We start from the raw sequence: 22,515 nt of genomic DNA, 5'->3' as shown, positions 1-22,515 counted from the left end.
TGGGAAAATGCCCTTGTATACCAACAGGATGTCACGCTAGGTTGGGCCACAGAGGGAGAGAGACAGAGGAGAACTCTGGAGGAAGATGATGGTCCCGAGAGGAATCCAGAGATAAAACTGCAGTTTTGAATGACCTTACCTGGCATGCCGTACAGTATGTACCACACACAATCATACACACGTACACATGTACACAATGTAAACTTACCGTCAAGTACAGTTTGGCTATCAGCTTTGCAGTGTTGACTGAATGTAGTATGACTTTTACTGTTTAAATATTTGCTAATTTAACCTTAATTACTATTAATGTTTTTCTACAAGTTGGTTATAAGATGATAAGGCTGTCATACAGTTAAGACATTATTTTCATTTTATTGTCCACATTCATTCATCAACACATCCGGAGATGCACTGATCTGTAGTATTGAGACAAAAACAACACATCCAGTGAGGACAATATCTCTTCTGTCTGTCTCTGCTTTGTAACAGCGCTCTGCCTCCGGCTCCACGGTCAACATCGGTCCTGTTTATCTGTCGGGAGCCACAAGCCATCACGGGACTGTCACTAATGTCATAACTGACATGATGTTCCTGACGCCGACAGGGATAATGCTGCTGCTGATGAAGGGAGATATCTAACACTGGCCGGTCACACATTGTCAGTTAAGGCAGAATCAGAGACAGAAGGAGCTGGTCAGTGTGGCATCAGTGCCAATGGCCCTGTTTATCTCCAACTTCTCTTACGTCTGGACTCCTGTAACCATGGCTCTCTAATCCTGGGGTCACCTCATTGGTAAGTATTCAAATGTGGAGAGTTTTTACTAATTATTTACTAAGTGAAAGGTTATGATTGATAGCATTGCATCTACAGTATTTCATAGTGTGGATATTGCAGTTTTCAAGTGGAGAAAAAAAAAACTTTGCTCTTAGGTGGGCTAATTCAGAGGCAAACAAAAGTGAAACAAGATGCTTGTCACAGCCGTTCCCTGGTTCCGGTTGCTCGCTTGTCGTGCCTTCACTGTAGTCAATCATTAAGTGAGCACAATGAGGCTTGTATCTCTGATTTTTTAAGAGGCCCCAACAGTGCCAGGTCTAACATTGAACAATAATCAGGCTTTATAAAGAGCATCTGTTCTCTGAGGAAGTCCGAACTATAGGTCGATATAAGCACAGTTTGGGGTCTTTGCTTTGAAATTTAAAGTTACTGTTACTGTTTCGGTATTATTTGTCAGTTAATTAAAAAATATGTTTACTTTTGACATATATTTAAGAGTCTTGGGTTGTCATTGTTATGAAATTGGCAGCTCATGAGTCAGGATCTTTTCTCCTAGAACATTTTGTTCAAAACATCGAGAAGTGAACAAAAGTAAATGCTTAACTACTGTGTATGTGTTTCACATGTTCTCTCTCTGTGGAGGGAGGGGGATCTTGAGTCGTGGCCTAGACAGATGTGGATTTTTTGTTGCTATATATGTAAATATAAAACTGATGTCTGAGATTAAATCAGACATTATATAATTTGGCCAACTATTACGTCAGTCATTGCCATCTCTTTCTGTCACAGTTTGCGGCCCAGCCACTACAACTCTGTTGTCAAAGTCATTCAGTCCCTCTCTCTCAAATACCCTGCAGAGCTGTGAACATTTTCAAAGTTAGTGGTTTATAACAGTACTCTCAGCTTGGGTGGTTTCTGTAAATGTTTAATTTCCTCTCTCTCTCTCTCTGTCTCTCTCTCTCTGTTTTCCTGAGGGCTGGCGGGGAGCCTAACAAATAGACTGCTGTGGTTTGCCCTCCAGAGGAGAGCGTCAAACAGGTGAAGCTGAACACTGCTCTCATTAGTTACAGATGCAGTCACCTGCCACTCACCAGAGACTGATGCCGGAATACTGAACGTTTCCGCAGCTATTTTCCGCCTGCACTCCAGAGACACACAAGGAATGACTCAGAATCTGTGACTGGATGTAAGCTCAGTGGAATTTACTGTACTACTGGGGACCATGCAGATAACAAGGAGAATCCAGCCACATCTTCAGCCTGGGGGACTGTAGTTTTTTTTGTGAAAGTGTATATTTTTTTATAAGGCGGTTTATAGTTGTTTTAAGTTGTTTCTGTGTGTTTATTTTCCTTTTGTCTTATGTTACATCTTTTACATTATGTTTATCTTTGCATTTTGCCAGATCAGACACACTTTTAAGACCTCCAAATGCTCTTAATTGTGTGCTTACATGTTTTTACAACTTTGTACTTTACAGTTTGTGCATCTGTGCGAGTGAGAAAGTGAGCCAATCATGGCCAGCATGGCGGTTCAGCTCCTTGGCTTCTTCTTAGGGCTGTTGGGGTTTGCGGGAACTGTCGTCGCAACTGTGCTCCCCCACTGGCGCAGCACAGCCTATGTTGGCTCTAACATCATCACAGCCACCGCCTACATGAAAGGCCTGTGGATGGAGTGTGTATGGCACAGCACAGGCATTTACCAGTGTGAGATGTACAGATCTCTTCTGGCACTGCCACGTGATCTGCAGGTACTAAACATTTTATTCAAAACACCGTATTTTATCATGAGTAGAGGTGAAATTATTAGTCAGTCAGACTCCTGTTTAAATCCCAGTTTTAAAATGCTTGTCTTCCCTCCTCCACGTTAGGCTGCCCGGGCGCTCATGGTGCTCTCATGCGTCACTTCAATCCTGGCATTTATGGTTTCTGTGATGGGGATGAAGTGCACCCGTTTCGCCCGTGGGTCATTCATCAAGTCTCCCCTGGTGCTGAGCGGGGGGATTTGTTTTCTCTGTGCTGGCATTCTCTGCTTGGTCACCGTGTCCTGGACCACCAACGATGTCATTATGGATTTCTATGACCCCTTCCTTCCCAGCGGGATGAAGTACGAGATCGGCCTGGCTGTTTATCTGGGTTATGCCTCAGCCTGCCTCAGTCTGACTGCAGGACTGGTGCTGTGCTGGAGCAGCAGTGGTGACAGGCCACAGAGGTCCCTCCATAGGCAGAGGAATCAACCATCATCACCTCCCCCTGCCTTCGAAAACACATGCCCCCCTGCTCCCCCCTACAGGCCCCCTGAGGCCCTGAAGGGCAATCATGCTCCTTCAGTTTGCTCCATGTCCAGCAGTGGCTACAGACTGAATAACTATGTTTAAGACTGGGAAAAGTTCTAACACAATAACAGCAAACTCACAAGTACTGTGCATGGATCCAAAAACACTCAACTGAACACTTCTCCAACATATTTTAGATATATTTTAATGGCTTTCATACTCACAAAACAAGTAGTAAAAAGGGGAAGATGAACCACAGTGTGTAAAAAGAACTGAGAGCTCAAACCTGTTGACCTACTGTTATGTGGCTGAAAGACCAGAAGGTGGCAACACACTACAGCACATAGCCACAGAAGCTACTACATAACTCTGATACCATATTCTGTGCTGTAACAGTCTTGTTAATGTATTACCAATTGTTCTGTCACTTCCTTGTCGTAGCTCACTTTCTCGTTGGGATTAACTCTTTCTGAAAAACAACCAATACAAATATATCAGCACTTTCAAATAAAACATATTCTGTGCCAGTATTCAGTCTTTAAGTACTTTTCACACCAAAGAAAATAAAAATCTGTTAATATCAGTCACTAATAATTTAAAAGTAATTTAATTTAAAAGATAATAAAATAAAAATATTTTTGATATTTTTTTATAAAATTGTTTTTACAGGCCATTCCCCCCAATGACAGGTCATAGTAGGAAAACACTAATTGATGGCAACATAACATTTACATTACATTTTGTATTGTTCATGCTCACTCACTGGCCAGGCATGTGAAACAGAGCCATTGTTAATGTGTGCTTTCGTGTGCTTTTTCCCACTATGACAAGTCAAAAATGTCCACTGTGAAAAGGGCCTATTGTTAATTTTTGGTAAAAAAAAAAAAAAAAAAAGAAAGAAAGAAAGGTGATAAGTGACACTTGTTGTTGACTGAAATCAAGAATGACTTGCTTTCAGTTAAACACTCAGGAAACCCAGCTGTGGTTTAGGAGCACCTCACTTGCCAGTGGAGCTCTGTTTAGAATTTGTCTTGTTATTGATTTATTTTTTAAACCCTCTGCAGAGATGTTAGTAAAGTTTAAGAAAACCACTGGATGGCAGCAAAGCTCTTTTGAGCAGGTAGCCTAAAGCACCAAATAAAAGCTTTCTTGTATCCATTTAGACCACATCATTTGGTAGATACTGTATGTTAGAAGCTGCCATGTGTGCCCTGAATTGGTTAGATTTTTAGTACTTTTATAAATTGCACTTAACTAGAGTCTAAATCATTCAAATTATTATCCTTCGTGGATGCTGGTTACAAGATTGTTTGTGACTCCTGTGAGGCATTCCTCGCTGGGCTGCCTCCCTATCACTAACTGTAAGATTGTGTGATGTATTTCTGGGGCTTATTTGGGAGAAAGTCTTCCAATTAGAGCTGCCCTCTGTCTAGCAGCCTGTCAGCTGCACAGGCACTAAATTAGAGGACAATTCAAGCAAGTCACTTATCTTATTTCCAGCAGTCAGACTATAACATATCAACATCCTCATTTACACCAGGGAACTACATTACTGTATATTACTGGTAAACAGAACAACACATTTCATGTCATTTGGAATTAAGTAAAGACAATTGCTATACAATTGCTTCTGGGAACTTAAGGTGGGAAACTGCTCTAGCAAAGTGCTTTAAATACATTTTTGAAAAATACTACAGAAATATCAGATCAAAGTGAAGTTCCTTCAGTGTAGATATATAATGAGACAGAAATGTCGTCATACCAAGATAAATGATCAATTATGATCTAGTTTATAACTAAACTCCATATTGAGGACCACTGACTCACTCGTTATAGCCTAAATACAGAAACTGAATGAAAACGATGAAGTTCTGATGAGGAAATGTTTGTGTTGTGGGTTCCAGTTTGTTTTTTACATTTCAGCACCATGGACAGCGACGTGGCCGCTCTATAGAAACCTCTACAACACAAACGAAGTGTTTGAAGTAACACATTTACTATGATTTCAGCGGCTGTAGTTGTTGTAGAGACTGTAATTTCATTATTATTGGTTCCAGCTGTGTTTGAAGGCAGCCTATAAACAGATAATACAGGTAAACGTGAGTCACTCAGGCTGTAATACTTGCAATACATAGCCTTTCAGATTTCAGAAGTTTCAGATTTTAAAGTTTTGAGATCACTGTAATTACCTTTATAATAAAAACAGCTATAGTATTTTAAAACTCTGATGCATTTAAATTCATACATATTTGGTAACATACGACTAAAAGTGGTACCAGGTGTATCAAACAAAATCGTCCTGTGTGCCACCAGTCATTGCTTGTTCCCAGAACTTAACTACGTCTGTTTATACGAGTTGATATGGCAGTTCTGATGTTTAAATTTAAGGGACTTGGGAATGGATTGATGCTCTTGAACGAAAAGGTGGGTAATAAAATGAAATGTAATCGAGTGCGGTGCTTACCATCCTCGACATTACCACCATACAGCCAGTGTTTGCAGAATAAAAGCGATGCTTTAATCGTGGAGCAAGCGGGGCCTGCGCAATGATCGTAAATCAGGCCTGAAATGTAACCTGGCAAAGTAAAGGTTCTGTCCATTGCCAATATGATATTATGTTATTGGAAAGCTTTTCCGGAGAGGTTGTGCGTCATGCCACTCTCTATTAGGTGCTATTTTCGTCCTGCCCTGGAAGACATTCATCCACCATCTACCCACCCTGACAGCACCCAATAAACCCACCACTCCCATTCATCTCCACCCCTTCACTCCCTTCCACCCGCTCTCCCCCTCCCTCGCTGTCTCCCTCCTTCCCTCTCTCTCTCTCTCTCTGTCTCTCTCTTTCCGACGAGCATTGGTGACTTAAAAAACAACATAAGAGAATTGTGGTTGGACGTTCAAGAGGATTACATTGTACCTTATACCCCTGACACCTGACTAACAGAAATCATCCTTGACACTCTTTTTTAATCTTCTTTTGGAGGTCCTGCTCCTGTAATCTATTTGGACCTGTTTCTCTGAAGGAAAGGTAAGATAATGTCAGTTTTGGATACTCTTGTTTAACTCATATGTGTTAGCCAAATATAACGTCATTTGACCATAGTGACAGATGTTGATTTAAAGAGAGATCAATAATTCAATACTGGCCTCCTGGAACTATGGTGTCAGCGCAAAATTGAGCTGAAAACCTTCGCTTTGATTCTAGTGATGCAGCACATTAGACATAAAACCCTTATGCATCTTTTTAGGTCTCTTTTGGTTAATGGTTCGCAGTTTCTTTTAAGGTGCGTCACATTTTGGAAGCATTAAATGACTTTTACGCACGGCGGCACTACAAGAAACAAAAGCCTGTTGGTCCAGATTTTTAAATCATATTTGGCTACACAGCAGCCTGTACACTTTTTTCAGAATATATGGTAAATTGGCAGACTTTACGAGCGCAAACTTGCACGATCGCTTGAGTGAATAATTAGAGTGTGACAGTAAGGCGCGCGCAAAACTGCCCTTTATTTAAAGCTGAACAACTAAGGCAACACTTATTACTTGTGAACTCATCTCATCAATACCACCAGGTCTTATTTTATATTTTCTCACTTCATATCTTTTGATTTGATGCCTCATAATGGAGTGATGATTGTTTCTCTTCCACTGCTGTGCGCGTCAGTTGGATATGATGAGGTATAGCCATAGATTTTACCAAATGAGTCCAAGTATTATCTTTTGTCGTTGTAGTATTGAGATTAGACCTAAAATGACAGAAAGTATTTTTCAATCTTCGTTTTAGAAATCTCAGCTCCAGCTGGTCGTTTGTCCAATAATTTATTGTGTTGACTTTGAGTCAAAGATACGGTCAACAGGCAGTTTTATATTTTTTGTTTGAATCTTATAGTATTGGTGGCAGGAACTTCGTCACACCTTCCTCTAGTAATTTAACTTCACCTCTAAGAAGTTGCTAACAAAAAATAATGTGGAAAATACAGGATTTTCAACTGGAAATGTGGATAATTGGAATTAATTAGTCACATTTTGTATTTTAGTGATTCCACCTTTGAGAGTTGAATCGGCGAGAGCATCCGGCAAACTTATGTGTCCGTGTGTGTTGGTATTACCTTGGTCAACTGGGGATTTTATAATTGTCACGATTGGATATTAATGCATTATTTTGCATTGAATAATCGGACAATTAGATTACTTTGCATTTTACATAACGTGGGTACTCACTATATACCGTCAACTGATTAAAAATTGAATTTTGTATCTTTTCAGAATTTGGTGGACTCAAATGAAATGCTTGGATCAGTGTTTTAAAGTTGGTGATAGGTTTAATAGTTCTTTTTCGTATGGAAGCAATGTCATTACAGTCTGCGGTTAATAGAACTGATAAAAGTGGTGTGACACTAGTAAGGCTTCTGTAAATTGATTGATTCTGAGATCAAAGACAAAAACAATGTTAGTAATTTTTTTGTTTCCTTGTTTCTTTCAGTTCTCTCCATGATTTTCCAGTCCTCCGCGCGCAATAACACTTGATCTCGGCGGGAGGACGCGGACGAAAGGAAGATGACCATCCACGCCGAGGGTCTCGTGGCTATCGTGCTCTTTTACGTCCTGATTCTTTTCGTGGGGATTTGGGCCGCGTGGAAGAACAAGAACGCCGGGGTCAGTGATGGCGGAGATCGGAGCGAGAGTATCATGGTCGGGGGAAGAGACATCGGGTTGTTCGTGGGTGGATTCACAATGACCGGTAAGTTGAGTTGGTCAACCACGAGGAGTCTCACCTTTTAATTCTTGTTTGCTGGTAGGTATTCATCATTAGTCGAGTTATTCTGTCACTTATAGATGTCATATGAAGTCAGAGAAAGACTGACAATTCTATAAATCAGCCTTTTACGCACGGGCAGCACTGCAAATCTAATTTTCTGCCCCAACTTTCATTAAATTGCATTCGTGTGATTTTATGGCACCCGATCAAGCATTAAATTATGCGCTTTATAGTACAAACTATCACCTAACTATCCCAACCCAACCTGTTGTCAATTTCGGGTGACTCCACAATGCAGCTCTGTTTTTCCATAAACCAAAACTGTTTGATCTTCGTTTAATTATAATCACAACTGCCATCCCAAATAGACACGTATTGGTCTTGTGAATAGAATCAATGTATGAATCATGACTAGTTAAAATAAAAAATAAATAAAGTATGTCCTTTTTTATAAACATTACTTGCTGTTCTTTTCTTGGTTTTCAGCCACTTGGGTGGGTGGGGGCTACATCAATGGGACAGCAGAGTATGTCTACCTGCCAGACTACGGCTTGGCTTGGGCACAGGCACCCTTTGGGTACGCTCTGAGTCTGGTAGTAGGTAAGAACCAATGTCTTTAGGCGTTAATGGTACAATGAAAAACATCAACAGTGATTTCATCATGCCTAACTGTTTCTATATAGACATTTATAGTGTAGTGCTATAGAGAGTAGTATAATTTTACATGTTTTACAGCATTTGCTACAAATCACTTCACTTATACTTGAACATGCTTTTCCTGTTTTCAAGGCAGCCATTGATATCCATTCATTTTATGGTAGCATTACAAGTATGGTGATGGATAATCAGTCACCAAAAACATTTGTTTATGTTTGCCATTGTTATATGATTGTTGTGTGGCGATGCAGTGCAGATTTTTCCAGTCAGCTGTCATACCACTCAATAATAACCTTACTTTGACAAGATGATAGTCATTGTGTTGGATTACTAAACTGAAGCTCATTTCAAGTGTCTACTGTTTTGCATACGACAGTTAAATGAATGGAAACTGGCCTGCCTGAAAAAAAATGTGACCTAGCATGCTTCAAAAACTGATTAGCAGTAATATAGCAAATGTAGGATGTGGCAGTGTAGTAATAAAATGTAAAAAACATTGGTACAATAAGTTCTATTTAAAAGGAATTAAAGGGAATTAAAATAGGTACAATACAAATTTATCATAAAGTAATTCAAATAAACAAAAAGTTCTGTGGGGTCACTATAAACTCACTACTTAAGCTACTACACTTCATGTCGAGTTAGGAATGTTATACAATTTTACTGATTCAGATTGTAAAATACAAATCCTAAAATGATTTCTGACACAGTTTTTCTGTTTTGCCATAATATCTGGCATCATCCAGGTGGCCTTTTCTTTGCCAAACCCATGCGTTCACGTGGATACGTCACCATGCTGGATCCCTTCCAGCAGTTGTACGGAAAAAGGATGGGGGGTCTGCTCTTCATCCCCGCACTCATGGGAGAAATCTTCTGGTCTGCGGCCATTTTATCTGCCCTGGGTAGGTGATTATCGGATGGGATTTCTTAAATGTGAACATCTACAGATTAAATATATGCTTTCACTTTGATCTGATTGTATCTACTGAAATGTGTTGGCTTGCAGGTGCCACTCTGAGCGTGATCGTGGACATAAACATAAACATGTCAGTGGTGATCTCAGCCCTGATAGCTATCTTCTACACTCTTGTGGGGGGACTCTACTCTGTTGCATACACAGATGTGGTTCAACTCTTCTGTATCTTTTTGGGCTTGGTGAGTTTCACTGTGGGATCAACATCTACCCAGCCTAGGACTCTATATTTGGCAATGAATGCAGTATGATTAAAGGAGATATTCCTATTGTCAACAAATCTCATGTGCAGAGCAAAACCAACAATGAGTTGATCTCACTTACAAGTATTGTGTGTTAATTAAAAGTTTGATACATCTTATTCCTCCACGCAATAGACCTCCGTTGTTGACCAAAAACTATTTGAAACACATCAGTGAGTCACACTGCTGCACTGGGTGACATGTTCCTTCCTCATGAGGAGTTTTGGTCATGATAGTTTGTTTGGAAACAGTTTCAAAGACTAATAATAGCAATCACGTTTTCAGTCTCTGGAGAGTAGTTCCATGTAAGGCAGACGTCACTGCACATGTGTGAGGCTGAACGTAGGGGCTGCGTAAAGTGTCAATATAAGATAAATAAGGAGTTTTTTGAACTGTAAATCAGACAAAGATATACCAGTAGAGCCCCAGAATAAAAATATAGACCTGGGAATGTACATTAATATGTCCCATTTAAGTACAGTCTGACCAGTATAGACTTGAGGTCAAATCAGATACCTGTAATGTATTTTTCAGCTTAAATCCTGAAGTTGTCATGAGCCAAAATTTGATTTGATGTGTTTTTGATCTGATTGATTTGATCTTTTTCAATTTAATGCCAAAAACGATACTAAGCACTCATATATATATGCACACGTGGAATCTGATTACAATGTATGGTGATTAAAATCTATTAATTATATGCATCATATCAGAAGTGGGCCACACTGGAGGGAACATACAGTACCTAATTTAGTACCTAACTGATGCCTTAAAAGACATCAGTCTACTGTTTTGCTAGTATTAAATGAAACAAATATTTGACCAAACTTGGATCCAATGAGTAAACAACTTTGAGAGTGGAAGCATATTAAACATGTCACTAAATATGTATATCACAATAATAACATTTGCATTCTGATTCCTCACCATCAGTGGCTCAGCGTGCCTTTTGCCCTGTCCAATCCTGCTGTGTCGGACATCACTGTTTCAGCCAAGGAGGCAATCTACCAGTCACCCTGGCTGGGGAAGATTGAGCCTGAAGACAAATGGCTCTGGGCGGACAACTTCTTTTTGCTGGTAAGCCAGACCTTTCATCAGAGGATTCATCATGAGACAGTAAAGTAAATTAAATTGCACACACATTTTTATTTCACATCAAAGCCAGTTTATCTGTCAAATGTTGCAGGCTGGGGGTTTATGTGAAGCATTTATGGTGTGGTTGCAGCAAAAGGGGGGTTGTTTGAACATAAACATTTGTTGTAAGAACAAGGCTCAATGCTGTGTCAGAGGTGGTCTAGCTGACTGTTATGCATTGGTTTGGTGTCTGTATTTACTATGGTGTTTCTGTTTCTAGATGTTGGGGGGGATTCCCTGGCAAGTCTATTTTCAACGGGTTCTTTCTGCCTCTTCAGCTACCTATGCCCAGGTCCTTTCCTTCCTCGCCGCCTTCGGCTGCTTGGTCATGGCCGTCCCCTCTGTCCTCATAGGAGCTATAGGGGCCTCCACAGGTAAATATACACACACTCTTATGCTCGGGGCCATCACTAAACTTAAGGCTACTCTATACTGGTAAATCTGGCAAATCACCTTTACATGGACTTTTTCAAAATGTAACAGATGACAGATGACAAATGTACAGAAACTCAAGCCTGCCACATCATATTTCATTATTTGATTAAATATTGTTGCATATACTAATGGTCAGCTCTATGCTCTTCAAATGAATTAACATCCTTGTCTTCAGGTTGTAAATGGAGGTAAGCCAAGTATTGACTCAGTACTGATTAAAAATGAACAAACTGCAGTATTAGCCAGTATATTATTCTAATCTTTAATCCATATACACAGAAATATTAAGATTGCAGCTGTTACATCAGATTGCCCAGATGAACACACACATATCAGACACTGATCTACGAATCATGTGCATACACATAGACACACACATTGATTAAGCAGTTAATGAAACATCACAAGACAATCGAAACATCCAGGAATCTGATCCTTTATTTAAAAAGGAAAGTGCGATCAAAGGGAACACGATGACTCACTGGGTTGTTTACACCACAGCAGCTTTTTTTTCAGATGTGTAAATGCAGATGCAATAGGGTGTCTGGAGGGTAAACAACGGCAGACGGATCTTGTCACAACGAGCAAAGGAGAGAGCCATCAGACCATGCAGATTTAGTGAATATTACATCTGAAGGGGAGCTAATTAATCTGGTCCGTCTGAAGCTGTTTCATGTATAACCAGCACTAATCAACCACTGCTTCTGAATATCCAGGGGAGTGAGAGAGAAACACAGATTGTATACCCCTGGAGGGTGAGGAGAATGAAGGAGAACAAAGGAAAAAAGAGGGATGTCAGAGGGTTTAAGAGGAAAAAAAAGATTGGAAAACAAATGGTGCCCCACTGAACGGGAAGGTGGTGACAGCGGTGGAGTGGAGAATAGAGGAAAGTGCAGACATTATTCACAATTTGGCTGGGAGACACGAACACCAACTGCACATGGATTGCACACCTTCACCATGGAGTTAGTCCTGCTAGTTTCAGTAATCTAACTGTTCTTACACCTTTGAGCATTGAAATACCTCAAAGCTTCAGCCAAAGTTTGATAATATTCATGGCTTATTGGATGAAACACTTGCCAATATTTTAATCAATTTTCTTTTTTTTAAATATTACTTTTTTAATTCCTGAAGTTGCAAGTATTCAGTGTTTCCTCTTGAAAAAATAAAAAAGCCACATTAATGCATACTTCTGTATTTAATCAGCTCAAAATGTCTCAGTACAATCAATGGCTTCCCACAGACATGAATCATTATTGATGAAATGATTATTAATCAGATTAACAATTAAAATGCAATAAATTTAGATAATGCATTCTTCAACACTGACTCATATTTTATGCTTCGTTGGACCACTGGTAGTGTATTAACCATGCAACAGTTAATATTACATGGATGGCATATTTTCAATTATTCCTCTTACATATCATCATTACTGTGGCTTGTGTTGTATTACAGCACATAGACATGTGAAGCCCTTTTGTTTCTAAGCAACTAAAACAGGTGTATTCACAGGGGGGCATTATAATAAGGTGCCACAGTCATACCCTTTGTCTGAAAAGCCGAGGGATCAGTGGAAAAATTGCAATCTTGTAATCAGTCCACTTAAAATTTTATTAATCCCAACATAGGAACATATGCCAAGCATCATTATGATTAAAAACATACGGCCTGTTCAACTTTGGTTATGTTATGACATTGCCTCACAGAAGTCGTAAGTCAGACAAAAACTGGTAGATATAGATAATCTTGATAGTTGTATACAATGACTAGTACTGATTGGTTTATAATGGAAGAGCCCTTAAAGCCCTTAAAGTCTCGAAATGAAGTGGCTCTGCTCTTGATTACAAACCAATTTACTCTGATGTGTTTGCAGTGCCCATCACTTAAAATATTTAACAATTATAATGTATAAGTGTAGCAAAATTGGGGGGAGAAACTACTGTTGAGTCATGTGATAAATACAGATAAAAAATAATTCCACATTTTCATCTTTTAAAATGATCCAGATCATTTGTAACTGTGTTTCCCATTTCCTGTTCCAGACTGGAACCAGACGACTTACGGGGGCCGCCCTCCGAAGGATAAGGATGAATCAGACATGATCCTTCCCATAGTGCTTCAGCACCTCTGCCCGCCCTACATCTCCTTCTTTGGTCTGGGGGCGGTGTCGGCTGCCGTCATGTCATCAGCAGACTCATCAATTCTCTCAGCCAGTTCCATGTTTGCTAGGAACATCTATAACCTCGCCTTTCGGCAGTCGGTAAGAGTGCAAACAATAATACTAACTCAGTTTGAACCAATGGTTGCAAGCATCAGTCAACCAATCAATAAATCTATTTTAATTCCGTCCCAGTGGTTTTAAAATGTGTTTGATTTTGTCTTGAACAACAACAAAAAAACAACAGCACAAATTTCATCTACACTTATTGTACTTGGTAAACATACACAATCAGACTCCAAAACTTTAGACAACGTTCAAACAAACGATAGCTATGAGATGTTTAGTTTGATTTTAGGCATGCTACCAGTGTGGCTTCAGGGAATGGTAATGATGGTCTGACAGTCAGTCCACACAAAATTAAATATCTCAACAACTATTAGATGGATGCGGACATTCATGGTCCCCAGATGATGAACCCTGACTTTCATTATCCCCTGGCTTTTCGTCTAGCACCACCATCAGGTTGACAGTTGTGGTTTTGAGTGAAATGTCTCAACAACTATTGGATGACTTGCCATGAAATTTGGCTCAAATATTCATGTTCCTCAATTAAGTAAAATATTGTAATTTTATACTTTGATTTATGACCAAATATCTGCAAAACAAATCATGGTAGCATGCTGATGTTAGCATTTAGCTCAAAGGACCACAGTGTCTTAGTACAGCCTCAAAGAGCTGCTACCATGGCTGTAGACTGTTAGTCTTGTTCTAATTTGACCTCCCTTATCATACTTCCCTATTCTTGATCTTGTCTTCTATACATTTTATGCTTCCTTTTTCATTTTGTTATCCCTTTCTTCTTTCCTCTAGGCCTCAGATCGTGAGATTGTTTGGGTGATGCGCTTCACCATCTTTGTATTCGGAGCTCTCGCCACTGCTATGGCATTGTTAACAGGATCAGTGTATGGTCTGTGGTACCTGAGCTCCGACCTGGTTTATGTCATCATTTTTCCCCAACTTCTCAGTGTACTCTTTGTCAAGGGCACTAATACCTATGGCTCTGTGGCTGGCTATATCTTTGGTCTTTTGCTACGAATTGGTGGAGGGGAGCCCTACCTCAAGCTCCCTCCCTTCATCTACTACCCCGGCTGGGTGGACCAGGAGAAGATCCACCACCTCACTGGGGATGTAGAGTACTTTGTCCAGCAGAGGTTCCCATTCAAGTCTGTGTCCATGTTGGCATCCTTCTTGGCAAATGTGGCCTTTTCTTACCTGACAAAGTACCTATTTGAAAGCGGTATGCTGTCACACAAGTATGATTTCCTTGATGCCGTGGTGTCCAAGCACAGCAAGGAGATCATGGACAAAGCCACGCTGGTGAACAACCATGATAACATCATTCTTTCAGAAATGGCACCTGTCAAACAAGCCCTGGGTGCATCACTCGCAGGGACCTTCATCAACACAGAGGTCCTCAGTGATAATGAGGAGTCTAGTCCTGAGGCTTTTCACAATGAAAACTAGACGACAAAGGCACAAAGAAAACTACAGTAAAACAAAGGAATTTGAAGAAGAAGGAATAGTCAAAGAGGCATAGACATTCTTCAGGAAACTTGCTACTGCCACACTGGATGCCAAATCACCAGAAATTTGGCTTCAAGTGATTCCACAAGTAGTTTGTTTTATGCTAATGACATGATGCCTCCTTCTTTTTTGAGATTCCTTGCCTAGAACCAGGAAGTTGACTGTCAATCAGCTGTGTCAAGCATACCATACTCAGTCTCGTTTTTTTGTTTTTTATCATGACTCTGTGAATCTCTTTGTAAAGGAAAAACCCCACTACAACTTCTTTTTGTAAAGTGCTGCTACAGTGATCAGAGAGACTTTCAAGGGGAATCAATGGGATTCTACAGGAGATGTACATGTGTGTGAGGAAATCTACAAGAGTTTGCTGTGGGTGATGAGAATAGTGCAATATTTAACCAAGGTATTGTGTCTGTCTACATAACAGTGTGTATGTGTGTTCATGTACATGCATATATGTGTACCTGCTGACAAAGAGGCGTCAAGTGAATGCTCCAGAAACTTTTCCTGACTTTCAAGGTTTCATTTGCATAGAGTAAACTTATGAATAGAGCAATAATATTTTTAGGATCTGTGTTGTATAGAGATACATCGTACTCAGTTTGCAAGTCATAGTCATTGTTTTTAACTTACAAAAAAATCTGGGTTTTTTTTGCTGATTTTATGTTGTGTGTTCACCATGCTCTTAATCCTCCTGTCACACTTTGTTAATTCCAGACGCTGTATGTGTCTAGAAAGCAATTTAATAATGAAAGACCTCATACCAAACCCTTGACTCACCAATCAGAGGGTTGATATTGGATGATTCTGCAAAAACCCCAAATTACATTCAGTGAGTGTTAACTGCAAAAGTTTTTTAAATTAATTGTTCCTACAATATCCAAATGTTGTAACTGCAGTATGGTTAAGGTAATAATTAAGCGTTAAAGCTGTTGTAATTGATTTTTTGCCACCTAGGGGCAGCACAATAAACTGCAAACACAACATTGACCTCATAAAGTTGACATGGCGAATGTGTTCTCAAACTGTAGCTTATTTACTCATTCAGCAGACACAGAGCAACATTAGAATTCATTTGGAGACATGTTTCTGACGACCTGATGAATGTAAGGCCAATATTCACTCTTTTAACTCTGCTCTCCACCAACTTCTGAGGGACATATCTGGCTCTTTAGCCGCTAAATTCTCCACTAAATGCTACACTAACTAGTTTCTATTTTTGTCTTTCTGCTGTTTGGTGCTGGGAGAACAGCATATGTACGTTTTTTAAAGCTTTTTTGATGAAAACAGGTTGATGAGAGCAATGAGACTGAACCAAATATTTACGTTGCTTGCCGTAAAACCAAAACAATGAGCTTAAAGAAGCTAAAAAGCTCCATAAAGCTAATGGGGAACTGCAGAGTCAGATTTATCACTACAAGCGACCCTTTTCACATTAAATATGAACATTTGACCCATTGATCTAATTGCATTACCACTCAGCAGAAATATTTACATCAATGAAAGCAGATATGATGTTAAATATGTGGCAAGTTGATTTACATACTGTTTATTAAATGAATTAAACCCAATGACTGCCTGGAAAGTATAGCTGCAATTCAGAAATATAAACCACTACAGCAAATTTTGAAAATGGTTGGCGTTAATGTAAAGCAGTGGTTCCCAACCTGTTTTCCCCTTAAATCGAGGCAATGATTGCATAACCATCTCTATGTAAAAATAGGACAGTCTTAAAAGTATAGATAACACAGCAGAAATGTATTCTTTTTATTTTTCTCAATGCCTCAGATTTATCCTGAAACCCCTTGTTGGGAGAAATGACCTCAAGGTTGGGACTCACTGATGTATAGTATACTTAAAGGTTCTATATGTAGCATTGTGAAACAATTTACATTTATTGAACTTTTTTTATTGCCAATGAGTGAACGGGTAGTAATGTATCGTAAAAAATTAGCCCTTCCCCCACTTTCAGCAGCCTGTGGACTGATTTCTACATGAGGGACCCAGGCCGGATTTTCTGCAAAAATCCAAAGAATTTGACGTTTTTGCGCACTCCTGAGTGCCTTGGCTCTCTCCCGCTAACGTCAACAAATGACCGGCATAATGACACAACAACACAACAAAAATGGTGCTATCCAACTAGAATCACCACAACACGTTGTTCCCCGGCCACAGCTCACTGAGCCTATCGGTGTTTAGTAAACACGGTTGGTAAAAAAAGTTGGCGGTTTGCGGGTTGATCTGGTTGAGGTGGTTGATTATTGTATGTTTTTGTGAGTTAGGCAGTGTGAATTGGCTCTCACTGGCCAGCAGCCACAGCGCAGCAGGGGCCTTTGTGTGTTTGTTCTGTGTGTGTGTCTACCGGTGAGCGAGCAAGCGCACATACATACAGCAGCTGATTGCCTGGGAGTGAGTGATGCTTTGTTGAAACATGGTGCAAAATACAGCATTAAAGATGTTTTATGTAATTATGAGAAGTGTAAGCAAAGAAAAAGACATCACCTGCAATGGTCTCACGCCATGAGCACACCCCACAAGCACGCACCACGAACACGCATGCGAGCATGCAGCTCATTTAACGGCCACAGGCGTCACTAATGAGAAGGATTTTCTGATTCTTATAAATAGAACCTTTAATTGAGATCATTTTAAAGGGAGGGTATGGTCCTTTAAAATGATCTCACAGAAGCTATTTTGAAATATTTTTGTGTGTGACTGTGTGTGTGTGTGTAGATAGTGTTTTATTGACTGGCCAGCCACAGCAGGTTAGTGGAGACAGGAAATGATTGTTCCTCTCAGACTCATGTCAGTAGCACCGGTCATTATTGATCCGATCCCCAGTCGATCAGCCCTCAGGACATTTGATTAATCCTGCAAAACGGTTAGAAACTAGTGTTTATACAAGTTAGTTTTATGGGTATTACAAACAGTGATGAAAGTTGAAATATGGTTACTGCTTAAGCGTTACATGATACATAAATCCCCCAATATCAGTCCTCACATTTCCCCAGGTTTGGCTTTTTCAAACTAATAGGTAAACTGCTGCTCTGTGCAGGGAGGATCAAGCAAAGGTGTTGTTTGTTTATGATTTGATTTTAGGCAATGTTAAGTGTTACTATTGTCCAGTTGACTTATCTGTTCTTTGTTTATCTCCTGTCAACATTGTTATGGTTTATTGGTGTCTTTTTCAATCTTTAGACTCGCCTTAATTAAAAAGTCAGTGGTGGAAAATGACTGGGTAAGAAACACTCACAAATGTGTAAGTGATGACATTTATCAAAAGTCATTATCAGTCAGGGTGGTAGGATGCAGTCATTGCCACAGCTGAGGAGTGAAGGGGGGATGATTGATCCCCTATGCAACCATATCCGCTGAGGTGCAGTAAGACACACTAAACCCCAAACTGTTCCAGTCCTGATCTTGTCCCTTCTCTAAAAATATAAATAACAGTTGTGGGATTGATGGTGTGCCACCAAGATGACAGCTTCAAGCTGGATGGGCTGACTGCTGGTCTGATGCTATGCAAAGTGTCAGGCAATCTCATTGGACTTAAATGTGAATGTAAACTTTCTTCCTCATCAGATAAGCCTCATAATGAGTGTGTTGTAGATAAGGCTCATTCACAAACCTGAATACATGCAGAAAAGAATCAGTGTCAGGTGTTGGACTGACACATTTGTGGCTCTATGTCGTAAATTGCAATGATGCTGTATTTTTGTGTGATAAATGTATACTGTGTACCAAAAAAAAAAAAAAAAACAGGAACAAATGAGACTACTTTTAAGTGCAGCATTGAAAATGATGTTTGTTGACAGTGAAATTACAGATATTTATTTATCCATGCAGTGTCTATAAGAGTATAGTTGTAAACATATGTGAGGTCAGTTGAATAAATTATATTATTTAGCAGACTCACAATTTGGTTTTCTCTCTCCATATGCACATACTCACAGTATTACATGTTTTATACTTTTCAGATTACATGGATTCTGTTTTACACATCACAACTTTCAATTATAGTCTTGTGGTAACACTTAACGGTACACAACATTTTCAGTAGTTACTAATTAACAAGTGAGGAAGAAATCAGGAACAACCTGATAATTAGAAAAGTACTTTGGGAATAATTCACTTGAGAACAGACGGGTAAATACTATATTGATGATTCATTGTGTAATAATTAGTATGCTTAGTATCTGGGAGTTGATACACTGACCAATTTCCTCAGGAGTTGTTCCTGATTAACTCTGAATTATTACAAATTACTTAAACATTAGTTACTCCTTTTGGGTCCTTTAGTTGTTGGTTGGTACTCTCAGGGTTAGTAGGGGCTCACCAGAGTTGTTTAGGCAAACAAGCAGCGGTTAAGTGTATTTTTATTGTATTTTATCAATGGGAATATTCCACAAAACAAAGAAAACTATCATTGCTGACCAAATGTCAGCAGAAATAAAGCCTCATTCCAGCACAGCATCACATATCAGGTCGCTTTAGTTCCCCCAGATGATTACACATGACGTAGCATCATGTAGTGTTAGCATGCTTGCTGTTAGCAGAAATGCTAACTTTTTGCCACATATGTGCGGGTACATTCCACTCACCAGTTTTTGTGGTACAGTTAGAGCTCAGTCTAAATCAGTTATCAAAAAATCTAAACTTGTGCATCCGATGCCCCCAAGCAACTATTAAGAATTTTATGTTATATTTCAGGTGTCAGAAATAACGTATTTAGCTGGGTATTTACCTGGCCTGCAGTTAGCTACCACACTGCACACTTGCCTGTCAAGTTTGTATATTGTGGAAAGCTTCAGGTCCACTACTTCCACATGTTCAGGTTGTCCTTACAGCAGATTATGGTCTTTTCAGACGTGGAGTGATTGATACATCCAAGTAGCCTAATTCAGAGCAACAAGCAGAGCAACAAGCGGGCACAATCCCATGAAACTGTCGCAGTCGTGCATGTCTCATGCACACGCCTGCCTGCTGCCAGAGAGGAATTGCCTTGAAATTTTTTCTATGCGACATGCAGTGTAAATCAATGGATGAGAGACTGATCCTTGCCATTTGTGAGTTCCTCGAGATAGATCAGAAAGCTGAAACAGCACTCTTCAACACCGGGTCCATGGCTAAACCAAACGCTAGGCCTTCTCACAGAGAACTAGCTAGCGTACTCAACTACACTAGCAAACTTACTAACTGAACTAATTTGAAAGTTGGTAGTTAGTTATGTTATTTTGTTGTAGACTCTTTCTTTCAATATTTCTATAAGATATATTTTAATAGCCTATGAAGAAAATATGATTGTACCTGCAGGGATAAAGTAGCGCACAGAAGCCGTTTCCATGGTTACCACACATAGAGCACCTGGTGTTAATGGAACTGGCGTGAAAATAGTTGCATGGAAAACTGTTAATTTGAGAAACAGTGCTGATGCACATTTCCCTCGTTGTTTTCCTTGACCCTGATTCAGGTGAGAGTTGACACATCATACGTCTCAGTATAATGCACCACTTTACTTGATGGGGCACAAAAAGTGTTGGTACTGGTAAGGCAATCATGAAATAATGAGGTGCTACTTAGTAACTACTCAGTATGATGTATCACTTTATTTGAGAGGCACAAAAAGAGTAACTAATGTTTAAGTAGTTAATGAGTCATGGATAATTTTGCACAGCATGGACAATAAAGTTCCTAACTAACTAATTAATTAATGAGTCACAACTGTTTTGTTTTGTTCAGCGGCTGGTTCAGCGTTAATCAGGAGCAACTCATGAAGAAAATAGTCAGTGTGTCGATTCACAGATACATCCATGAATTAATCATTACATAATGATTCAGTAGTATCTCCCAGTCTGTTCTCTAGAAACTCATCATTATCTACTAAAGACTGTAGTCCTCAAACTAGAGTTATTCAGGAGGTATTATCAACAATTGATCAATTATCAGGTCATTCCTGGTTCGTTCCTCACTCATTCCAAGGTAACTACTTACCATTTTGTGTACCATATTGTAAAATGTTACCTATTTAATGAGCTATGGAAAGATGGATAAAACCCTCTGTGTGTGTGAGAGAGAGCGAGAGAGATGGAGGAAGTGAGGGAGATTGACAGCCCTGACAGTTTTGGCAGTTATAAGATTCTGAGGTGGGCATTTTGATTGATGCAGCCAAACAGGCGGCAACCACTGGCCTCCACTAGTCAGTCTACACCCTGCACACACATTTGCAATCACACACATACTTCTTAGATTCCAGCATGACTACATCAATCTGACCTCTGGCTGATGGACGAAACCTTCAAATTGTGTTTTTTCTTTCTAATATTACGCTCCACCTCCCAAGTAGAAAAAACACAGAGGGTGTTAAGATTGAAATCTGGTGGTTGGGAAAAAATGTTCTGCCTGAAGTAATCTGCGTTTCATAAGGTTCAAACTAGTGCCAGATGAGGTGAGGGAGATCTGAAGTAGCAGATTTTTTGTTAGAAGCTAACTACTAACACACAATTAAAACATATTTGGGAGTTAAAGTGATGAAACCCTGTTCATTTCTCAGATGAAATTCATACCACAAGAAAAATCTTACAAGCCTTGGCAGACAGAAGCAAAGGTGGGATGATTTTTTGTTTTGCAAGTAATTTCACGTCAAGTCCAGGTCCTAAACTTTGAGTTCTTAGCCCTAAACAAGTCTTTATGCACCAAATGTCATTTTAAACTTGTAAACCTCATGTGAAGATTGATTTATTTATCTTCTTTTTTGTGATCAACTTTTTTATTGCTTTTACTACATATTTCAAACATAACCAGTATATAGATGTAGCAAAGTGGTATAGCATATCCACATACAAATTACATACAGTATATATTGTGTGTCCTCCTACAGTGAGTCCTCTATTTTCCAGCCAATTCCTACTCTGGTGATGTTTCCCAACCAACATACCACCCCCACCCCAAGAATGTAATACTTCAAAATAGATTACAGAAAAGACAAAAATTATGTGATAAATTGATAAATAAATGAAATAAATAACAAGGATATATACATATATGTAAGACTTGAGAAGAGAGAAGAAGAACTACAGAAGTCAACATGTTGACAATACATTTTTTGTCACATACATTCTCCCTCTTAATATTTCCATACAGAGTATATCAAGAAAATGATGAAGCCATCATATAAGGTCAAGAGAATGTGGAGGTCGTACAGTCGTATAACTAACTTTTTTGCAGTAGCAGCAGCAGTCAAACCAGCAAATAAAATACATTGTTGTTGGGTTGATAAAGACAAAGAAGAATCCTCATTCAGTAGTAATGGTTATGTTAAGTAAATGGGATAGAGTGTCAAATACTTGTCTACAAAACCAAGTAACACCAGGGAACTCCCAGTGCACATGAAAGAATGTAACAATGTGGTCATTCGCACAAAAATTGCAGAATAGGGAAGAAGTAAGTTTCATAGGAAAGCCTTTTCTGCAAAAATAAATAATCTATGTATGAGGTTAAGATGTTTAGCTCTCGTAGTACAG

General features: G+C 39.4%; 2 protein-coding genes across 3 annotated transcripts; both read left to right on the top strand.

Moving 5' to 3' along the window:
- The first annotated feature begins 341 nt into the window (after nt 1-341).
- On the top strand, nt 342-3,625 carry LOC121907123 (claudin-14-like). 2 transcript variants are annotated; one of them, XM_042426502.1, is made up of 4 exons: nt 342-793; nt 1,750-1,813; nt 2,253-2,522; nt 2,643-3,625. In XM_042426502.1, the coding sequence occupies exons 3-4, from the start codon at nt 2,289-2,291 to the stop codon at nt 3,147-3,149; spliced, it is 741 nt and encodes a 246-aa protein (XP_042282436.1). In that variant the 5' UTR covers nt 342-793; nt 1,750-1,813; nt 2,253-2,288; the 3' UTR covers nt 3,150-3,625. The 2 variants fall into 2 exon arrangements, with proteins under 2 accessions (XP_042282436.1, XP_042282438.1); XM_042426504.1 differs by lacking the exons at nt 342-793; nt 1,750-1,813 and adding an exon at nt 1,820-1,961.
- Nucleotides 3,626-7,636: 4,011 nt separating this feature from the next.
- LOC121907120 (high-affinity choline transporter 1-like) lies at nt 7,637-16,268 on the top strand. The gene is made up of 8 exons (XM_042426499.1): nt 7,637-7,788; nt 8,293-8,406; nt 9,210-9,365; nt 9,470-9,618; nt 10,612-10,755; nt 11,033-11,186; nt 13,293-13,510; nt 14,282-16,268. Exons 1-8 carry the CDS (start codon nt 7,737-7,739, stop codon nt 14,933-14,935), a joined length of 1,641 nt encoding a protein of 546 aa, XP_042282433.1. The 5' UTR covers nt 7,637-7,736; the 3' UTR covers nt 14,936-16,268.
- The last annotated feature ends 6,247 nt before the right edge of the window (nt 16,269-22,515 follow it).

The sequence above is a fragment of the Thunnus maccoyii genome, chromosome 11 (genome assembly GCF_910596095.1).
Source record: "Thunnus maccoyii chromosome 11, fThuMac1.1, whole genome shotgun sequence".
Classification (NCBI taxonomy): Eukaryota; Metazoa; Chordata; class Actinopteri; order Scombriformes; family Scombridae; genus Thunnus; species Thunnus maccoyii.
Note: the sequence above shows the minus strand (reverse complement) of the source record. Positions and strands in the feature narration are given on the sequence as shown.

What these genes read in the sequence shown, in the direction of transcription:
- LOC121907120 (XM_042426499.1), top strand. Translation starts at nt 7,737, where the DNA reads ATGGTCGGGGGAAGAGACATCGGGTTGTTCGTGGGTGGATTCACAATG. An exon ending in CGGACAACTTCTTTTTGCTG is followed by an intron (nt 10,756 to 11,032) that starts GTAAGCCAGACC and finishes TTCTGTTTCTAG; the next exon opens with ATGTTGGGGGGGATTCCCTG. An exon ending in ACCTCGCCTTTCGGCAGTCG is followed by an intron (nt 13,511 to 14,281) that starts GTAAGAGTGCAA and finishes TCTTTCCTCTAG; the next exon opens with GCCTCAGATCGTGAGATTGT.
- LOC121907123 (XM_042426502.1), top strand. Translation starts at nt 2,289, where the DNA reads ATGGCCAGCATGGCGGTTCAGCTCCTTGGCTTCTTCTTAGGGCTGTTG. An exon ending in CACTGCCACGTGATCTGCAG is followed by an intron (nt 2,523 to 2,642) that starts GTACTAAACATT and finishes CCTCCACGTTAG; the next exon opens with GCTGCCCGGGCGCTCATGGT.